Raw genomic sequence first — 22,280 nt, 5'->3', positions numbered from 1 at the left:
AATAAACAACTAAAATGACAAAAAATATTTGTAAAAGCATCCTAAAACACATCGAGCTGATTTGAGTCCTCTGTTGGAAATTATATAAGAAATAATAGCAAACATGGCATTTGTAAGAGGAACCTGTACCTCATTGTGTATTCATACTTTAGTTTTGTATTATTTTCTCATATTTATGGGTTTATCGTATTCTTTAATACATGTTTTGCTTCCATTTAACTATAATTTCATATATCTGTTGCCGTCACAGCAAAACAGGAGGGCTATCGTATCATTCAGACGAATCAAAACAATTTCATTTTCCTTCCCTGTAGCAGCCAGAAGAAACTGTGCCAGGAGCTACTGTGAAAGCTTCACCAACCAGTCTGCCCAGAAACCAGTACAGAACTGACAAGCGTGCCGCTGACTGCTCTGACTGTGAGAGAGAGGAAGAGGAGGAAGAAACAAAGAGAGAGAATTTGTCCTCCCCAGATGTAACGAGGGCGGGAGGGAGGGAGAGATTTCGGTCACAGAGATCATTGTTCCGCAGAAGCCTCTCAAGGGAAACACGTTCGTCGAAAAGCGCGCAATGGCTGAGCTGTCATCGGCCCAGGTGACCGAGTGCACCTGAGCGTTTACTGCCGCAGCACACACACGCGCCGAAAGAATCACCGCTCGCCTCCAGGCTCTGGCTGCGCAGTTAAAATCAACAGGGTTGTGGATTCAAGAGGAGAAAAAACGTGACTGGATTCTTCACATTTTTTGGTGTTGGATATTTACATATTTTTTTTTTTTTTTTGCCTGGAGCTTTTGTGATAGTTTACCTGTGGTGAGGGAAAAGATGCACATGGCGCCTGTTTGGGGATATTGGATTAACTGAGCTGAAAGGAAGAAGCTGCTGGAGTTTAAGTGTGTCCATGCGCAGGAATGCAGATTCACACGTGGAACTTGAGTGACTATACAGGTTTGTGTGAGCAGCTCCTTATTGTCATTATTGTTCTATTTGAGTTAATGGATTAGAATAAAATGATGTGGCATTGTTGCAGGAGTGTATCTGCTTCTTTAACCTGTATTATACTTACCACAGTTTCTTGAATGCGTATTTTTAAATGTTACCAAACATTACTTTTAAATATGAGCTGCTATTTTTTGTTCACGGTGTCTCGAGCTCGACTGTAATGATTCTCCAGATGTTATCAGCTCATTTGCATGGGTTAAATGCTGGTTTTGGATATACTGAGAAAAGCTGTTTCGTTCCAAACATATGGATATTTAGCATCTAGCTCGACTCTTTAGATTGTCGCCACAGCAGATGCTTACGAAAGCTGCTCGATTTGTCACCTTATTGACTCACAGCTGTCTCCTGGTGAGACTTTTTTTTGCGAAGAGGCTTGGTGACGTCTTGAACTCAAGAGCCCTCAGGTCGTGTTCCCTTCACCACGCACTTTTTCAGTATCCTCATCTGCTGTAAGAACTCAAAGGAGATAGTGCATAGTGCATTCCGCAGTCCTCCTCTTCAGAATTTATCTTTCTGTCTCAAGACGACAACAAACACTCACTGTTCTTCCGTGTGCAGCGCAAAAATCTGAGTTAATCATTCCCCAGCCTGATTTGAAATAAGATGCTTCCTCGTCGCGCTTTCCGTCATGAACAGACATCAAGAATAAGGAAGTTAGCTCGAGTATCTGTGACCGTCTTGAGCATAAACGAACGTAAATGGATTAAAAAGCTTTGTATGTCAACAATATTAATACCTGAGAGGAATGCAGTTGTTTGACATAAATGTAAGTAAATTGCCGTGAAGATGGCACTCGAGAGCTGTAAGAACTTAGATGAGAGAAAGGGATATTTATTGTTTTCATACAGCAATTCCCCACAGTGGAGTATTTCCAGATATCACACTCACACTTTAATATCACAGTTATTATGAATTAGTTGGTGTGCTCAAAGCCCGGTCATGTAAGGTAATGCAGGATGAATAGCTAAAAAGCTGCACCTGTGGCTGTGACGGAGGGACTGCACACACCTGTCTCCCCTTTTCACTTCTGTGTCGCTGCAACTAATGTTTAAAATATACAGGACAGGAGCATGAGTCATTTTTTTTTTTTTTATTTATTTTATCTCCTTCAGCGTTATGTCAACAGGATTTTAACTGGAATGTTACGTAAGAGACAGTTGCTGTGTTTGTTATATATCCCCAGACAAGGATAGACAACATAATCTTATCTTTTAAAGGGCAGCTTGTGCTTGTTCCCTTGAATACTAGAAACGATAGGTCAGGCATAACATTATAACCACCTTTCTAATATTGTGTAGGTCTCCCTTGTTGCCTCCAAAACAGCTGTGACTCATCAGAGAATGGACATGGGCCTTCTGAGGGCAACAGGATCTTGTTAGTGGGTGTTTTTTCCTCATTTTTGTGTGTGTGTGCCTGTGTCAGGCTGCATCCTGCTGTGGGGGTGGCTGGTGCCTGGTCTGGTCTAGGTGGGTGGCACACATCTAAGTAACATCCCCATGAATGAATGCCAGGTCCAAAAGCTTCCCAGCAGAACTTTGAGTTGTCACAAGATGGTCAGCGTTGTTCACGTCACCTGTCATAATGTTGTGGCTGATCGGTGTACACTTAATTTCATACACTTCACGCTGCATACAGTTCAGGAATATTACACAGTTTATTTAACATCCCTCCCCCCTTTGTAGTTTCAGCAGAGTATCTCTGGTCGAAGCAGTTGAGTCTCATTTGCATCAGCCTTGCATAAACGCCGATATCTTACAGGCCGTTGAAATTATTAGCGCAGCTGCAGCTTCCTGATTCAAGGGTCTTACTGATTTCTCTCTCTAGTGTCGCGCTGGACGAGCTGAGCCTGTGAAGGCCCCCTGAGGCGGCCATGTTGGATCTCTTCCTCAGAGTGCTGGTGTTGACCCGTCTTCACCCGTCACCTCACGGCACCTTGTTACCGACCTAACTCCTTCCTCCTCTCTTCCTGCGTCTCTTCTGGAAGAAAGGTAACTCTGTCGTGTTTCTGCAAGCTGATGTTTTTTTTTTTAATGCGCTTTTTGGCAGGTATTAAAGTAAACCAACTTTAGATGTTATTTTTGAGTGGGGCGGAAAGCTATATGTTGGTTTATATTGTATTAAAATACTGAATTACCCTCGCTTACTGTTTCTACATCCTTAAAAACGATCAAACGGTTGAATTACCACCTTTTTGTTTACACAGTTTCAACATAAACTGAACATTATAACGGCCATGAAGCTAAGATTTAGTGCAAGGCTGTTTTACTAGAGTACATTTGTTTTCTCTAGTGTGTGTGTGTGTATATTTGTACACAAAATGCTTATCATTGCACTCCTTGTTGTCCGCTGCACTGAAATCATCCTGTCTGTCCACCAGGTCCTTAGTCCTCGTGGAAAATGTCCTATGCACATCATAACCTGCTCACCTGGAGCTTACCTCACCTCCTCCTCCTACCACTGACCTACCTCTGGCTCTTGGCTGCTCCCACAGGTAAAATAAACTCTTTGCTCAACAGACAAAAAAAAAAAACACTCATGTGAACTGATAAAAACAACACATCTGTTTCTTTTGCTCTGCCACCTCTACAAAAGATCCACACACCTTTAATTGCTCAGGGTGGGTCTACATCCTCCTTAGAGTCTTATCATGACACTTGGATGGTTTTTTTAGCTCGTCAGTCTGTGTTTACTGTCGCTCTAATCTGAGGCGGAGAGGCGACTGTTGGCACCCCTACTGTATGTGTTCCCACTGATGCGACTCTGCTCAGTGGGTTACAGTGTGAAAGAGGACAATAGGGGCTCTGTGTGTAGATGTTGTGTTTGGGGAGGAGGGGGGTCAGAAGAAGAGTGGACTGGTAGGATGACTAAACAGAGGCCAAAGGGAGGGTCCTTTCTCAAACAAACTGTAGTGCTTTTGTGTGTTTTTTGTGTGTGGTAAGATCTGCGTTTATCCAGACTTGAGTTGCACTGATGTACCGTAAAAGTCACCCCTGGCTCTCGTGTTGCTATGGTAGCAGCAGTTACCAGTAGTAGTAGTGTTTGTTGTTTTTTATTTCGATGCCACTGGGGATGTCCCGATTTGTTGCGACAGTGTAGAAGTTCACGTTTAGCTGTACGCCGTCTTTATAAAGATATTTTTTTTGAGGCCATTACCGCTGAAGGAAGTGCTATCACCTGACCTGACTAACCAGCTAAACATCTAATCCGTCACGACTTGTGTTTGCAGAACAACTTTGAAAAAGGTTCTAATGTTTTAATATCGTCAACCTTCAGCTTTCTTAATGTACCGTACAGTGAGGTGTTAAACCCAGAGATCGCCAAGCCTTGAATACTAAACAATCCTGCTTTCTTTTTGTGCTCATTCTTGATCCTGTGAAATGTCTTTGGATTGTTGAATGTGGAGGAAAGCGTCGCAAAGTGTGCTGCAGATTTTGCAATATAGGTGTCAGATTGAAAACTATAAGAAAAAATGAAAAGCTTCAGCGTAATTTTATTTTTAATTTCGTGCAGCCGGAGCTATTTAAATTCAGTGACTCAGCTGCACTCCGTCATCCTGACCTTAATCACTTAGCTAGTTTGGCCTGTGTCTGTAGGACATTCTCTAAACTACACCAGCTCACTGCATTGCTGATATTAGTCTCATACGGTGTGGCTTACAGGGCGGAGTTTTGTGGATAGTGCGCACTGTGCTTTGGGTTTTAATCAGTGTCTTGTTTTGTCAGGGTAAAGCTTCACTTCCTCTCTCTCCTGCTGACTTGGCTGACTGCTCAAACTGCGTCTGCCTGTCGGCTTTTCTGAGAAATGTTCAGTCAAAGCTTAACCAGTGAAAAGTCTCTCTAGCTGGGACCGGAATTCGCTGCGGGTTTCACTTTGTCCCGTTTTGGCTTTGACACCCAACAATGCCTTGATTGATAAGAACAAGTGAAATCTTGAAAAGCCTTGGAAGCGCTGCCCAGTGTGGCAGATCCACGATGCCGCCTTTGGCTGATGTCCTTTCTCTGCAAGGGCAACCAGTTCACAACCTTAAACACCCCTCTCACTGTAAAACATTTTGACATGTAGTATTGTGCGTCATCGTTTTTTTTTGCCTTCCTTCTGTCTTGACGCAGGCGTGTCAGCAAATGTCTGCCGGGTCACTGGTGGAATTCTGGGGATCCACTGGAGCAGCACCATCAGCCTGGGTTGGTTCCCTCTGGCGGATGGCAGAGGTGGGGCGACATGCTGGGAGTCCTGCTGCTTGGAGCCGAGCTGCAACGCCGTGTGGAGCCTCGGCGGCCGCTGTGTCCTTCTCAGCTGCTCGCTGAAAGGGGGCTGCCCCATCACGTCTCTGCCCCAGCCTCACGAGGAATCCCTCGGCCTTCTTCAGCTGCTCTCCAAGGTATGGTTTTCCCTGGGTGAATACGGTATAATAGAAAAGAAGTCAAGTCAAGGATTGGAAATTTCATCATCTCTGTAGAAGCTTTGATTAGACTATCTGTTATGGGCCAGATTTGGTTTCCTTAAACAGTTGCCCTGGTTAATGGATTGAGAAATGGTATTGCAACAATGATTGGTTGATGCATCTAATATTGCTTATAAAATCTGCTCTTCTCTGCATCTTCACTTTAAGGGTCCCGTCAGAATGAAACGTCGGAAAGCTCGCGAAGCAACGCATGCAACATCCAAAAGAAGGCACCCAAGCCACCCAACCAATACGGTAACTTCGAACTTTGAACGTTTGTGTTGATCTTGACATTGTTTGCTTGTAGCAGATATTTGTTCAAAACACTGCAGACAGTTTGACCCCCTTTGTGTTGTTTTGTCTTGAAACACTTCCCCCCTCTTTCCTGTTCTTATGGAGAATCTAAAAATACATTTCCATAGGTGATACACTGCCCGGCCAAAAAAAAAAAAAAAAAAAAAAGTCATATTCCAAGATGACAATGCCAGGATTCATGGGGCTCAGATTGTGAAAGAGTGGTTCAGGGAGCATGAGACATCATTTTCACTCATGGATGGGCCACCAGAGAGTCCTGGATGGAAATAAATCTTGTGTGTTTTTTTTTGGCCAGGCCGTGTATCTTCTGTTTATATGGCTCCTTGAAGCTTCCCTGAATTCTCCTCCAAATCTTCTCTTCGTTATTTACATCCTTTTTTTAATTGCGTCCACAGGAAAGTTCCAGACATAAAAAAACATCTCACCCGACTCCAACGCCACCCAGCACCTTCGCTCTCATCCAAAAAACCCAAAAGAATACGAGCCAGTTCACCACCGGGAGTTCAGACATCTCTCCTCCTTCACCACGCCAGAACTCGACGGTTGACAACGCCGTCGCTCCTGAAACGTCTTCCAATAGTAGTAGTAGTAGTAGTGATGTCAGCACAACCACAGCAGCTGCAACCACCACCATCACTGCTCCAACACCTGCCGGTAAGTGAGGAATTAATCCACAGCGGCTGTTCATCTTGTTCAGCACTATGTCTTGCCTTCATGCATTAATTATGAGCTAATTAATAATGTAACAGCGCTGCGTGGTGACATGTTCAGGTCATTTTTTTTCACTGAGTGTGCTTAAAATACATACTCGTTCTTTAAGCTAGATGTATTCTTTGTCCTGCTCTGTTTTGGCTTCGGTTTACGTGCGTAGGTGCACTCTGCGCGCATATTTTACAGCTGCTCAGATGATATTTTTCCCAGGTGAAGGCATCAGGCGCTGTGGGTGTGAAATCAAATGAGAGTAAGCAGTAGGAATGTGCTGAGACTCGCTGGTCTTCTACAAACAGGGATAACTCGTACATCCAGCTTCTCAACTTTTGAACAGACAAAGCAATGCACAGTAATAAAGATGTTTCCCCTTTACTTGCAGTAGATTCACAACATCAAATCAGAACAAGCTGAGCACGTCTTTCAAGTTAATACCGTAATTTGCAAACAGTAGCCTATTTACTCATCGAGTAATCATGAGCAAGTCGTGTTTCCATTTGGCAAATTCACATCCAATATTCGCTCTTTTTTTTTTTCCTTTTTTTTATCTGGCGGAAATAGCATTTTATTATCTTAAGCTTTTACATGCTCCACAGTGTTTACCTGCTAGTTAATCAGTTCCTTAATCGGTGCAAGGCAGGTGGTACTTTTACTTTAAATACAGTTGTGCAATGCATCCGTAATCATCCTTTATGACGGCATTGAGTGATTCATCACGACCAGCGTTGCCTGTTGATATGAAATCCTTTATTATAGCACCTTTTAAGGTTTTCATGTGCTACAGTACATCCCAACTGTTTTGAATACACTAATTCATTTCTAATGTTTCTATCAAGACTGTTTATTTAGTTTTTAGGCTTTTGTGTAAATTAGTAAGTGGTAGGAATGATAGGAGAATAATTCAAAATTCTTATTTATCCTTTTCCTGTTGAATGCGCTACTGTCTGACCTATCCCAGTGTTTTTCGATCCCCCATACTGTGACTTTGGCATCATGTCTAATCATGTGCTGTTTTCCGTGACAGTGAGGGAGCTGGTGGTGTCGGCAGGAGAGAGCGTGGAGGTGACGCTGCCCCGCAACGAGGTCGAACTCAACGCCTTCGTGGTCCCACCGCCCCCAAATGGTAAAAACCGCTGAAGTCTTTGACTGAAATATTGCAAATTTTACCTTCAAACTAACTGCAAGCTTGTCACGTAATTACGTCTGTGTCCTTCACATTTGTATTCCTGAGTCACCGTCATCATACTGTACGTCACACTGAACGCTCGCCAGAGAATTTTGAAATCCATCCTGGAAAAGGATTATACAGTTTGGAAAAGGAACGCGTGCTATTATTTTGTTAATCCCTTGATCCCTCTTCAACATGCTTCAATGACAATAAAAAAAAATCCATCTGGAAATTGTTCTTATCTGAAATAGTTTAGTTTTTCAAGTTTTAATGTACTCAAATATTTAACGTTGCTGCTTCTCTACAGGGACAAACTATGCATTTGACTGGCGTCTGATAACTCATCCCAAAGATTACAGCGGGGAGATGGAGGGAAAGCACAGCGAGACACTTAAACTGAGCAAGGTACAGATGACAGTCTTCATAGTCACGCTTCTGCTAAATATTAAAATAGTGCAGGTGGAGCTCTGTTGAATGTGCAAACAAAGGGTTTCGGTGTGTCTCGGATTGTCTCAAAAGGATCTCTCTTCCTCTTTCTGCGCGCATTATTTACCTGCTCGCTCTCGTCTTTCACAGCTGACTGTGGGTCTGTATGAGTTTGGGGTGACAGTGGACGGGGATGGTGCGCATGGAGAGGGTTACGTCAACGTCACGGTCAAACCAGGTGAGTGTGTAAATTCTGAAAATGAAGAATCTGTTCAAATAATTTTCTCCCCTGGTGAGCAAGTTTGAAAAATCGGGGGTACTGCAGACAAAAATCACACTTCATACTGTGCACGTGAGATACATAAGATGCAGCGACTCATCCAGGGCACGGTATAGTTAAAAGATAAAACAAGTTAGCTTTGTTTTTTGGACATCTCACAGGAAATACTATTTGTGAAAGTCAGATTTTTAGTTTTTGATTCCTTCGCAGCTTCTGATTAAACTCAAATTTGACTCCTCCAGTTCATGTAGCAACGTCTGTAAAATCAACGTCTGTGTGTGGAAAAGCAGCTTACTCAAAAATACATTGCTTTTGTAAGATTAATATGTATTTACAACCTCAAGAATGACTTACTTTTTTGGTTTTACTGCGATGTGCGACAAGGTTTTCAAAGTGATGCTCCCTTTTATTGCTACTGTGTGTGTACTAGTGTAGTATAAATGCTGCTTCTAATTAGCTAAGCAGTATTTTGACGTTTCTCTTCTGCTGCAGGATGTGCATCATGTGTTGTGTGGTGGTTTTGTCTTTCCTGTAAGATCACATAAAAGGAAATCACCAGGAACCAGTCATAACCTCATGCTGGCTAAATAAACTATGATCTCGCTGCCGGAGGACAAACCTGCTTTCCTCCCACGCACAGTTTATATCTGTGACTTTTCCCTGACCTGTTCTCACCGCCTCTTAAATGGCTAAGGTACAGCTCAGCGAGCGAGTTAATTCCTTGTTTTCCACCTGACAGAGCCGCGGGTAAACAAGCCTCCGGTTGCCGTAGTTTCCCCAAAGTTCCAGGAGATCTCCTTGCCGACCAGCTCTACGGTGATCGACGGCAGCCGTGAGTCCCCCCAACGTGTCGCACGCACACAGCACGAGCTAAAAAGAGAGGGAGAGACTTGTAGCCATAATATCTTGTCGTCTTTCGCAGAGAGCACAGATGACGACAAGGTGGTGGCGTGGCACTGGGAAGAGGTTAAAGGTCCCCTGAGGGAGGAGAAGGTCTCTGCCGACACCCCCGTCCTCACCCTCACCAACCTGGTGCCTGGGAACTACACATTTAGGTACACATGGACCATATAGAGATAGATAACATCTGTTAAGCTGGGGTGTTGACTCAAAACAAGTGTAATTAGCAAAACATTTGTTCCATAATGGCTACATCCTTATTTAAGCAGTGAACCATGTTTGAAACTTGGACTTTTTACACTCTTATCTTTTGTTCTAGTACGTTTTCTGTACAGTTTTGTATATTTAACTGATAAAGACTCTTATTTATCAGTTTGACAGTTACTGACTCAGATGGAGCCACAAACTCGACACAGGCCACCCTCTCCGTCAACAAAGCCAAGGACTACCGCCCCGTGGCCAATGCCGGCCCCAACCAGGTCTGACCTATTTTCCTTTTTTAACATGTCTAACCTCGTTTTTCTTTAAATGACAAAACAAAGCAGTTTACGCCTGGTTAACATTCGCTTTCCACTTAACTTCATTCAGGTCATCCAGTTGCCGCGCAACTCTATCACACTGTACGGAAACCAGAGCACGGACGACCATGACTCCCTGTCGTATGAGTGGTCCCTAAGCCCGGAGAGCAAAGACAAAGTGGTGGAGATGCAGGTAAGCGACTCCACGTAACTAAATTAAAAAAATTCTCAGCTAATATTTACGTAGATGAGATCGTTATTTCAGCGGCATGTTTTTATTTTGTTCTGTTCAGGGTGTACGGACACCTATCCTGCAGCTGTCGGCTATGCAGGAGGGAGACTACACCTTCCAGCTGACTGTGACGGACTCAGCTGGACAGCAGGACACCGCCCAGGTCACCGTCATCGTGCAGCCAGGTAAACAGCTGCACTGCTGAGTGCTGTTTAGCAACACATTGAGAAGGAAAATAAGTTAACCAGCTGCTGAGAGCATTCGTTACAGGTATTGCTACTGCCCCTCTTTATGTTTCACACCTGTTTGTTCAGCTGTGTGTCTTCGTGCACCACCTAGAGACTTTAATTAACTCCTTATCTCGACATTTAATACTTCCTCAATGCCAGATATATCTTGTGTCTTTTCTCTCTTCCTCGGTATTCGTACATATGTGCACTTAAAGCGCTAGCAGCAAACGGAGTGACAGTAGGTATTAAACTGTAGCTATATTCATTCTTGACCTTTTATAATGTGTGAAGCTGAACTTGCTGCTCATACCATGAAGGGGAGTTGTATGTGGGTGCATGTGTACACTCGGACTGATAAGGAGTAGATATACTGCAAATACACGTTGGAGAGACATTGTTCCCATGGTTGAGCAGGACCTATAATATGAACACACATGCACCTGCAAGGTCGGACCTGTCAACTATAAGAGTAATGATATCTTGAGTGTTGCTATTTAGAGACGGCTGTTCTTCGTTAGCACACTTTGGCTTTTACAGTGATAGTTATTGGAATAAAGTGTCTCAATAGCTTGACAACCATTGGCCAAAGTATTAGTTCTGTGGGCTGTAGAGTAGAGGTGTTGCTCGTATAGTGGATCCTCTTTTGTCTTCGGGGCATGGATTCAACAAGATGCTGGAGACGTTCCTTAGAGAGTTTGGTTTTTATTGACATGGTAGCATCCCGCAGTTGCTGTAGATTTGTCGGCTGCACATCCATGATGCGAATACCCCGTTCCGCCACATCCCACCGTTCGATGTGTCCAGAGATGCTCCTCTGCATACCTGTGTGGTTATTTGAGTTACTGTTGTCTTTCTATCAGCTCGAACCAGTCTGGCTATTCTCCTATTCTGTTTAGGAGCATTTGAACCTAATAAGGTGGCAAGTAAGTGTATGTTTGTCTTTTTCCTGCAGAAAACAATAAAGCACCAGTAGCAGACGCAGGACCGGAGAAAGAGCTCACGCTGCCAATTGAACAAACCACGCTGGACGGCAGTAAGAGCCACGACGACCAGAAGATCGCCACCTACCACTGGACAAAGACCAGGTCGGTCAGATCCACTGTTATTTTGCACTTTGCATATTAGGCTCCTACTTTTTGTGCACGTAATTATCCAAATTAGTCATAAAGGTGTTTTCGCCGTCTCCTAAATTCCTCCCTCTGTGTCCGTCCGTCTGTCTGTTCCTCCCACCAGCGGTCCTGACGGCGTGAAGATTGAAAACGCCGACAGTGCTGTTGCCACGGTGACGGGTCTGGAGGGCGGCACGTACGAGTTCACCCTGACGGTGACCGATGAGAGGAATCTGGAGAGCAGCGACACTGTCAGAGTCATCGTCAAGGAAGGTTGGGACATGTGCATATTATATATATATATGCGTGTGCGCGTGTGTGTGTGTCTCTGTGTGCGTGGGCTAATCCTGTTGTGTATTGCAAAATAGCTATTTGCGTTTGGAGTCAGACAGCACATGATTATGGTTGTTGTTGTTGTTGTGAAATATGGGTTAGTAATTAGGGAAGAGCTGTGAGAACACTCTTGAATCATTTTCTGGGTGTGTTTTCAAGGAAAAGTCGTTCTTATGTCAGCATGTTTTGTCCCATTTCTGTTCTAACATTTGTTCTATTTCTATACACACATATTTATAATATCCTGTGCACACACACACATATACATGATATGTAAATCCAGACTAATGCTAAGTCACGGACAGTGCAGTAATACAAAATATACAAAAGACTACAATCCATTCGTCAGCAAAAAGTACAAAGCATAAATTTGAAGTTGCACAGACACTGACTTATTTTTCTACAGTTATAAGAAGCACAGATATTTCTTCACATTAAACTTAAATACAGGGCCATTACTGGATAAAATGTCCGCTATGGTTTTTAAATCATCCACAATCTTTACGGTTTGTAGTAACGAAAAGCTGCTATGTGCAAAAACACTTTGAACATTTTCTCTAACCTCCTTTGCAGCTGGCAACAAGACGAACCGAAAGTGTCTCTGACTTTCTCTGGATCCATCTGATTGTAATAAACACACGTATTTCCTGTTCTTCCACCAGAAAAGGACCAGCCTCCAGTGGCTCATGTTGTGTCCAGCCCGTCCATCTCCCTCCCCGTCAAGACCGCCACTCTGGATGGATCTCGCTCCACTGATGACAAAGGTGGAGTCAGCTACCTGTGGACTAGAGAGGACAGCAGTCCTGCAGCTGGGGTGAGACGGCCTGTCGTAATAAGAGATTTGATTAAATAAATAGTGTTATTTGGACTATACTGTTTCAGCTTAAATCTAGTATCGGGCATCTGCAGTGTTAGATAATGACAATAATTATAAACATCTTTTCTTGTTTCAATAGGACGTGCTGAACAACTCTGACCACCAGGCAGTGCTGTTTTTGGGAAACCTGGTGGAGGGGAAATACAGCTTCATCCTGACTGTAACTGACAGTAAAGGACAGAGCAGCACCGACCGAGGCACAGTGGAGGTCAAACCAGGTAAAGCGGCAAAGACAAACCTACCATACGTGCACGTTTTTACACTGATTGGTTTTACTTTGTGAGGGAAGTCACTGCAAATGAGTGTGAATAGAAAAGCAGATGTTATTGCAAATGTCAAAACAAGATATACTGCTCTTGTTTCCCATTTATTTTTTTAGGCCTATTAAAGGGCATTTTTGGATATTTAACAGTATGCATACAAATGATTTCCACACAGCAAGAGACTCAACAACCAGCAGCAGAAGGTTGAGCAGGTCAGCGCAGCATACGGTTCACAGGCACACGCTCAGCCAGAAACTAATCCGTCACTTGGTGCTCTGGCCTCTCTCCCAGATTTCAGTGCGTCAGATGGATGGATCCTGCAGTGCGCCTGCTTTCCTCTTTCCTGTCACTTTCCCCTGGTTACTTAATCTCTCCTTGCTCTTCTTCTGCCCTCTTTCTCCGTCAGACGTGTGGGAACGTGACCTGGTGGAGCTGGTGCTGGAGGTCTCCGTATCGCAGATCTCCCACCGCCAGCAGGACATGCTGCTGCGGCAGGTCGGGGTTTTACTGGGCGTGCTCGACAGCGACATCACTGTGCGAGAAATCAGTGCTTTTAACGAGCACAGGTGAGTTAGTCTCCACCTTGTCGAATATGTAGATTTATTATTTTATGTTTTATTTCCACCCTTGATTTTATAACAAAATGTTTTTACCTGTCTTCCTCTCTCCTCAGTACTCGTTTGGTCTTCCTGGTGTCAGGCGGTCCGGGGCGCCCTCCTCTGTCTGGACGCAGCGTTGCACTTAGCCTTCGCAACAAACTGCGCAAACAGAAGAACGACTTCCTCATCTACAAGGCCCGACGAGTAGATACAGTCAGTGAGTACCTGGCAGATTTATAAGAGACGCACACGCCACCAAAGGAAGATGTTGAACCACATCATGTACAGTGGATGTAATAATTATACACACCACTGTTCAAACTGGAGGCTTTTGGCGCTGTTTCACATAAACCTGGTTAAATTACATTTTTTATTTATGTTTTTTTTCTCTGAAACATTTTATAATAATAATATAATAATATACATTAGAGCTGTTAAAGTTAACGCTAAAATAAGTTCCTTTAAACGCTAAAATGTGTGGTTAATGCATGCACATTCAATGATTTGGTATGATCTGTAGTTTGTGAAATCAAGAAGAGATGCAGCAGTAACATTGTGGATGGCTAGCAGAAAGAAATTTGCAGAAATTGAGTCTTTCAACGCCAAGGTCGGCTTCAAATCTCTGCCAGATCTCAGATTCTCTCGACAAGTTATTTGCATTTACTGTCTATGTGATTTATCACCGAAGTTGAGTCTCAATCACCACTTGCTGGCCAAGCACACAGCTGATAGAAAGAGGCTTCCCCCTCACCAAAAGCAGACCCCTCTGGGTAGTTTGCAGCTTAGACAGAATTTCTGAGCATGCTGTTCCTTTGAGATTATTTTCTGGACAGTATTCATCATTGCTTTGGATTGTTGCAATAATAATAACATACATTTGCGTAAAGAAAACATATTTGCCCCCTTCCGTACTGATAAAAGTAATAAAAACATGTGTGATTAATAGCAATTAATCCTGCATTAACCATGGACAATTAAGCAATTTAAATATTTGAATTGCTTCGACATAAATATGAGTTGAACAGTTAAAATTCTAAACTCATATTTTTTTACTTTAGGCCCAAGACCACATGCAGGTCACCAGCTCATCTGCTGTGACCTCTTGACGCCATTATTTAAGATAATGCTCAGATAATGAGCATTATCTTAAAGGTCACTTTTTGTCTGTTTTTTGTGACTCTGTAGTGACGTTGTTGTCTTATTCAGTGCAGGATCATTTTACTATTACTATTAAAGCTCTACCTGTCCTTCCTCAGTCTGCCAGCTGAACTGCTCCGGCCATGGAGAGTGTGACTCGTTCACGCGACGCTGCGTCTGTCAACCTTTCTGGATGGAGAATTTCATCAGAGCTCAGTTTGGAGACGCAGAGAGCAACTGTGGTGAGAAGACATTAATCTTCGTAAAATGAGATGTATTGTTTCAAAACTGTGTGGCCTGGGAAATTATTTACAAGCTCTAAGATGAGGCTTGTGTATTTACCTTTGTACTTTTCTTATATTCACGCCACTAAATGAATTTGTGTACACTTATTCCACACTGCCTGGCCAAAAAAAAAGTCACCACCCAAAAAAAATCCATACACAATATTTCGTTGGACCACCTTTAGCTTTGATAACAGCACACATTCGCTGTGGCATTGTTTCAATAATCTTCTCCAATGTCACCAGATTTATTTCCAGCCAGTGTTGCATTCATTTTTCACCAAGATCTTGTATTGATGATGGGAGAGTCTGACCACTGCACAAAGCCTTCTCCAGCACATCCCAAAGATTCTCAATGGGGTTAAGGTCTGGACTCTGTGGTGGCCAATCCATGTCTCATGCTCCCTGAACCACTCTTTCACAATCTGAGCCCCATGAATCCTGACATTGTCATCTTGGAATATGCTTGTGAACATCAGGGAAGAAAAAAATCCACTGATGGAATAACCTGGTCATTCAGTATATTCAGGTAGTCAGCTGACCTCATTCTTTGGACAACATAATGTTGCTGAACCTAGACCTGAGCAACTGCAGCAACCCCAGATCATAGCACTGCCCCCACAGGCTTGTACAGTAGACACTAGGCATGATGGGTGCATCACTTCATCTGCCTCTCTTCTTACCCTGATGGTCCTCAACTATCCTTCCAGTTTTTAATAATGCGTTGAACAGTTCTTAACCCAGTTATAGTTTCTTCAATCTCCTTAGATGTTTTCTCTGACCCTTCTCAAACAGGATGTGTCTTTCATCATGGTTGTTTAAGAAATGAGAAGCTACTCATTGCATCAGTTGGGGTTAAATAACTTGTTTCCAGGTGGAGACTTTTTATTTGGCCAGGCAGTGTATTATATAGTAACAGGCTTTTCCTTTGTTTCTAATGAATATTTATGTCATATTTCAGAGTGGAGCGTACTCTACGTGACCATAGCATCCTTCATGATCGTGGTTGCTGTGGCAACATTTATCTGGGGGATTGTGTGTTGCTGCAACAAGTGAGTGCATGCACTAATATATATATGTGTATATATTGTGATTCTAATAGTCTGTCGCTCCACCTGCTGATGATACTTGGTGTGCTGTTCTTTTTCTGCAAGGCGGAAGAGCAAAGCACGCAGAAGCAAAAGCCGATATAAAATGCTAGAAGCTGACGAGCAAGACAGTCTGGAGCTTCAACCGCCGAGAGCTGGTGAGACAAACTCACACCCACACACACACCCACACACTCACACACACACACCCACCCGATGTGTAACGCCGAAGTCCACTGTTATGCTGGTTGACAAGTGCACACCCACACCCACACACACACACACACACACACACACACACACTCACACACACACCACTTCTGTCACTACTTATAGTTAACCCAGACACGGGAGGTGTTAAGTGACATTCCCCGTAGATGTTTGAAGTCGGTTTGTTCCTTAATACTCACAGGACTGTGAAAGTTATATAGGTGACTTGGGAATCAAATCTGAAAACACAAAGCATCAGACTTAAAACCATGCAAAGCATTTAAAAAATATAATGGTCTCTGACTTTGTAAAAAGAGATTGTACAAAGTAAAAACAAGTCTATTTCTGTGTACTTTTATAGCAGACAAGAAATAAATCTTTTCACACTGCATACTATTTTACAATTTTAAAGGTGTTTACTGGTCATATTCTCCATCTCTACTAGTCTTAACTGATCTTAAACATCCGCTGACATGTCATACAGACGATCAGGTCTGAAAACAATTGTTCAAAACTTTACAGCTTTTATTATTAGTTTATATTTTCTTGTATCTTATTTATTTATTAAGGTTGTTATTTGCTAGTTGTTTAGACATGTCCTTACTGAGTGTTTTTGAAGACACACAGTTGCCTGCCAATTAAATTCCTGACCTGATCACCTGTAGAAGACTTGACACTGGTGAGAGAGAGCTGTTTACACAATGTGAGCTTTGAAAAGACTATTTGATCGCGCTGAAAATGTGCCTGAAGAAGAGCCTGGTGATCAAAGCATATAGCACAGAAATCATTAATTAAATACTGTTTACAGCCGTGTGCAGACCTTCTTTAATGTGGAACTGCTGTCATCTTGATATATAAGTCCCCATTAACACCTTGCGTTTGTAGTTTGACATTAATGGTCGTTAGAGAACTGCTAAATTGGAAAAACCATCCAGCTTAATCTGAACAACTTCCTCTAATGACAAGAGAGTGTCACAGATGTTCCTCACCACCCACCAGTTATTAAGAACTGAAGCAGCTACTTAGATAAGTGGTGAAACATCTTCACGAAAACTCCAGCTGCCTTTGTTTTTACCTTTCTTTGTGTATTTCTGTATTTTGTCCGTAATTATTTTAACATCCTATTATTTCCTTCCCCTCTGTCGCCCAGCCCGCCTGAAGCCGGTGACCGCTCCCACCTCCTCCGCCCTCATGCACTCGGACTCGGACCTGGACAGCGACGAGGGGCAGGGCGGTGTCCCGTGGACGGAGCAGGAGCGCGGGCAACTCCTGCGGCCCCAGAACGGCTCCATGAGGAACGGCCAGGGTCCGACGAGGGCCAAGAAGCAAAGAGAAGAGCTGCTATAGCAAGAGAGAAGGGGGGAGCGCTCGGCTGCCCTCACACGACCCTCCTCCTCCTCCTCCTCCTCCTCCTCCGGCTGTCTCACCCCTCTGTTCCTCACCCTTTCTCTCGTATTGCTCTTCAACACAAAAACCTCGCACCTCTCATCCATGAAGACGGACGGTGTGGTCCTGGAATTATTTGAGAGGGAGAGAGGAAAAAAAAAAAACATGCTGGAAACATGTTGTCCCACTGTCACAGAGGAAAAACAAACACACCACTGCTCTGAAGAAATTCCCCTGCTCCCACACTGAGCCAATTTGAAAAAGGAAAAAGAAACTATTACACTGAGAACTAGAGGTGAGCACTGTGTTTTCAATGATATAAAAATATAACCTAGAGACATTAGGAATGTACTACTTACGCCTCTTACGTGTGGATCGCTTCGATTAGAAAACTGTGTGAGAGGAAAGTAGCCTGAGCGACACTTGACCTTCTAGATTAAATAAAAACTGCTTCAATGACACGAAAACCAGCCACTTGACACGCTCACATCTTGCCTCTCGTAGACACACGCATGTACCGACACGTCACGCTGTTTCAGGTCGACCTGATGCTACCAAACACTGCCGTTTTTAAACCAATGGTAAACTCTGACGATTTTGATAGTGACTCATCAGATGGACAGAAAAAAAAAAAGCAAGCAAGAAAGAAAAACAACCAAAACAGCTATTAAAAAAAATAAAATAATAATAATAAAAATAAGTGCATGAAGAGCGACAGATTGCAGTTCTGGTACGGTCTGATGCTGGAACGATTGGCTGCATGTTTGTATGTCAGGTGTATGTGTGGATTTTTCTGCCAAAACATGTTGATTCAAAGCAGTTTGTATGTTTTTATGTCTGTTGTTGTTAACCCACAGAAAAGCTACACTGTTGTGAGACAAAGGTTTTATTCTGAAGGCTGTGGATCACTGCAGCACACACACACACACACACACACTGGAGAACACAACGTTAATGGGTTTGATCTCATCCGGGAGGATAATAAGATGGGATGGGATGCTGCTTCCTCACCTTAATACTCATCAACGTGACGACTGCTTGAACCTTGAAGACCACTGATTTTCTTAGCAGCCTTCTGGTTGTGATTCGATGTTGATGCACTTTGATTTAATGTCCACGGTGTCATTTTTGTTGTTGTTGTTTGACAAGGGAGACTTTCATCTGTGATGGTTCGAGTTGGGAAGTTCAGCCATAAAACGGCACGCTGCGAATGAAATGCCACATGATCTTGACTACAATACAACTCCGGCTTCCTCCCACCGTCCAAAGACATGCTCATTAGGTTCATTGGTGATTCTAAATTGGCCGTAGGTGTGAATGTGAATGGTTGTCTGTCTCTCTCTGTGTTTGCCCTGCGATAGACTGGTGTCCTGTCCAGGGTGTACCCCCGCCTCTTGCCCGATGACAGCTGGGATAAGCTCCAGCAGACCCCGCGACCCTTAACAGGAATAAGCGGTTACAGAATGAATGAATGAATGATTGAATTTTAATACAGCTCACGTCCAGAAGCACCTTAGTGATTGAAACTTGTACGTTAAATGTATGGCGAAATTGAGTGATTTTGCCGTTTTGGTGCAATCTGTCTCCAAATTATCACATTCATCTTTTATTTTGATGAAAGAGTTCAAGGCTTGTTTGTTAAAGGCTAGATTGACTTAAAGGAACAGTGAGATGACTGGTTTTGGAGGCTGTGGTCATTCTATCTGTTTATACTCGCCGTTAAAAATCCCTTCATAGTGTGATTTTTGATAAAGGTCAAGATCCACGATGCTTTTGTCCTGCATAAATATATTTTAAAGTGGAATGAAAGTAACAGGAAGAAAAAGAAAAGGGTTTCCACAAAAAACTTTTGAATGGATGGACTTGTGCACGTAAGGAGGTTTAGATGTTGTCCCCTATCATAATGAAGATCCGTAAAGAAAACATCTTTTAATAGATTTGCCATCATACCGTTAAACTTGTGGATTTCAAACTAATTTGACCGTGCATGGAAATAAATGATCCAGATGGAGCTGAGACTATGCTAAATCCCCCCCCCCCCCCCCCAAAACAAATCATTTCTTCCCACAAACAGGAACAGATAGTTAATCTAAAGGATGATCGCTTCCTCCCTGAGCAGATTACCATAAATATACCACAAACGGCTGAAAGCAGGAAAGGCTTTATTTCATCTTGTGTCAGCAGTAATTCGAGGTGTTTCATGGCTGAACTGCACCGAGAGAAAACTTTAAACCGGTAACTCTTCCCCGCGACATCTCACAGTGTGATGGCTTTGCATGCAGAATGTGAAACTGCCCACGTTGTCGCTCATTTCTTTTTCTTTGTGTCTTGTTAAACGTTAAACAACGGGTACATCACTGATTCAGTAGAATCTGTACTCTTTGGGAAATAAGCAATCGTTTAAAAGTCTTGCAAAAAAAAAAAAAAAGAAAGAAGTGTATTTCTTACTGATGATCACTCAGTTCTGCTGCACAAGGTTGTTTTGTTTTCTTCATCCAGAATTTTACCTGGCCGTCTTTTGCCGCACCGCGTGAGGCAAATTAAAATCAAGCGCACCCAAGTGCCGACTCTGTTTGAACTCTTTGAAATCATGACATATTCTCATGTTTTCCTTTTTGTGCACGATACAAAAGAATATTTTGGGGAGTCACAGACGAAATGTTGATTAATTTCCTGTTTAACTTTGTTCCCCAAAATCTCCTTTAAGGTCATTTTAAGTCTGTTTGGCGCCTCTTGAAGTCACCATTTCTTCTGTTACATTTGCGGCTAATGTTTTGAGATTTATGTAAGCGACGGGGATTGACCTAGAATTCGAAGAGTTCACTGTGAAGGCAGACGGCGAAACTGGGGTGGGACTGTTAAGTGAAGGGATATTTTTTTGTTTTGTTTTGTTTTAACAAGATTTAATTGAAGGATTACTTCTCGTTTCTTTCTGTGACCTGATGCAACTGGATAATCTGTAAATTAAAATAAAATGTTTTGGTTTGTTCTTGAGTTTGATTATCTGAGTAAAGACTTTGACCTTTTGTCTGTGAAGGTTTTCACTCCTCCAGGGCTTGGTGTATTCAAAAAGAACAAGCTGAAACAAGGGCAGCTGGACGTGTAGAGTTTCTTGTAGACGTTTCAATGAAGTCTTCAGTTTTAAAAGACTGGTGGGGAGTTAGGGTTCAAATAAAAACATCAGTGGATGTAGGTCATCACAAACTCACATGACTGGAGTCTGTTAATGACCAAGTAGTTGTAGTTGGAGGAAACTCATTTGATCTTGTTTTCTTTCCCCCAAGCGAATGGTGCTCAAACAGCTCATTACTTCTTGGGAAACTTCTCGAGGACAGACATTAAGGCTGTGTTGTGACTTGCAGGCACAGTATATCTCAGTCCATGGATGGGATGAGTGGTGAACACATCTTCAAGAAACTCTGCCATTGTTTCAGCTTGTTGTTTTTTTGTACTTTCCTTCCTTGGCAATAACGAGACTTTATGCATTTAGGATTTTCTCTGTGTCTTTCCACTTGTAGACGTCAGACAAAAGAAGCCCCCTGGATAAGTTATTAAAGATTATCAAACATCATTATTGTATATAAATCTCAGAGACTAAACTGTATAAAATTCTTCTCTCTCTATCTTAGAATATAGAAACATATTCATACACTTTTCTTCAACTTTTCCACTGCTGTTATTATTACATTTCTGACTACGGTGAGTCCGAAACACCCACGCATTGCCGCACTGATCGTCTCATCCGCACGTCTCCCGCACAGCCCCGGCCTTTTCATTGACTTTTTATAAGCCCATTAACCCCGGCGCCTGTCCTTTGCTGCTCCATTAACACCATTTGGGAGATAATGTAGTCCATAACAGCTGATGATTGAAGCCTTTCTTCCGCCAGTCCTGTTATTTCGCTGCATGAGGGAGCTGAGGTCAGTGACTGAGGAGAGGGTGTCTATGTTAAAGTAGGCCAGAAAATAACTTAAACTAAAGAAAATTAATAAAATATAAAGTTTTGCGTTATTATCAACTGAATATTTATGTTTTGGGGATTGTTGTTAGGAGAAAACAATAAGATCTGACTAAATTATGAATGCGTTTATTGCAAAAAACAAGCATTTGAGTTACATAATGATTAGATTATTAGATTATACTTTATTTATCCCACAACGGGGAAATTCACCCGTTACAGCAGCAGAGAGTGTAACATACACCACGGAATTTGAAAAATAGAAAAGGCAGAAACACAATAACAAGGAAAAATTCAACAATCAACAAAGGAATAAGACACAAATATACAAACAGTACTGGTTATAAAAAAAAAGCAGCCTGATGTGGGGAAGTTATAGGAGTGTATTGCAAAGTAGAGTAATCATGGTATAAATAAAAAAAATATTGTAAGAAACAGTAAAACAATTGTAGTTTAAGTAATATAAAATAATATTGCAAAGTAAGTGGTAAAAAATAAATATAAATAACAGTGCAAGGTTTTAGGGGATGAGTTGCATCCCCTAATTTGAATAAATAGATGTCGGGGCATTCATTTCTTGCACATTTGCCTGTTATATTTCAGTATTGCATATGTGGGGAATGATGCAAGCACAGCAGAGAGGGCCTTGCTGCAGATGCATTTATGACTTTTTTACTTAAAAGGACTTTTTTTTTTCCAGGATGACATATGTCTATTGCATATGTCACAAGGTCACAAGAGGAAGGAGAGTAGTAGTTTCTTCCTTTTTTTTCTTCTTCTTCTTCTTCTTCTTACACTGCTGCCCTCTGCCTCTCACACTC

The 22,280-nt window shown here is 42.5% G+C and overlaps 1 protein-coding gene across 2 annotated transcripts; it reads left to right on the top strand.

Annotated features, from left to right (window-relative positions):
- Nucleotides 1-513: 513 nt before the first annotated feature.
- kiaa0319l (KIAA0319-like) lies at nucleotides 514-20,449 on the top strand. 2 transcript variants are annotated; one of them, XM_084563606.1, is made up of 25 exons: nucleotides 514-943; nucleotides 2,296-2,371; nucleotides 2,822-2,985; nucleotides 3,375-3,488; nucleotides 5,107-5,375; nucleotides 5,607-5,693; nucleotides 6,149-6,407; nucleotides 7,486-7,584; nucleotides 7,937-8,034; nucleotides 8,206-8,293; nucleotides 9,075-9,167; nucleotides 9,258-9,390; nucleotides 9,609-9,714; nucleotides 9,824-9,946; nucleotides 10,047-10,170; nucleotides 11,168-11,300; nucleotides 11,449-11,597; nucleotides 12,320-12,471; nucleotides 12,614-12,752; nucleotides 13,204-13,363; nucleotides 13,471-13,613; nucleotides 14,653-14,775; nucleotides 15,779-15,869; nucleotides 15,972-16,063; nucleotides 17,266-20,449. In XM_084563606.1, the coding sequence occupies exons 4-25, from the start codon at nucleotides 3,395-3,397 to the stop codon at nucleotides 17,460-17,462; spliced, it is 2,952 nt and encodes a 983-aa protein (XP_084419732.1). In that variant the 5' UTR covers nucleotides 514-943; nucleotides 2,296-2,371; nucleotides 2,822-2,985; nucleotides 3,375-3,394; the 3' UTR covers nucleotides 17,463-20,449. The 2 variants fall into 2 exon arrangements, with proteins under 2 accessions (XP_084419732.1, XP_084419731.1); XM_084563605.1 differs by lacking the exon at nucleotides 2,296-2,371.
- The last annotated feature ends 1,831 nt before the right edge of the window (nucleotides 20,450-22,280 follow it).

The sequence above is a fragment of the Chelon labrosus genome, assembly GCF_963514085.1.
Source record: "Chelon labrosus genome assembly, chromosome: 16".
Lineage (NCBI taxonomy): Eukaryota > Metazoa > Chordata > Actinopteri > Mugiliformes > Mugilidae > Chelon > Chelon labrosus.
The sequence above is the reverse complement of the archived record's forward strand: the minus strand, read 5'-3'. Positions and strand labels throughout refer to the sequence as shown.

Coding starts and splice junctions, on each gene's coding strand:
- kiaa0319l (XM_084563605.1), top strand. CDS start 3,395: ATGTCCTATGCACATCATAACCTGCTCACCTGGAGCTTACCTCACCTC. Junction 5,376..5,606: donor TTCTTCAGCTGCTCTCCAAG/GTATGGTTTTCC, acceptor CTTCACTTTAAG/GGTCCCGTCAGAATGAAACG. Junction 15,870..15,971: donor ATTGTGTGTTGCTGCAACAA/GTGAGTGCATGC, acceptor TTTTTCTGCAAG/GCGGAAGAGCAAAGCACGCA.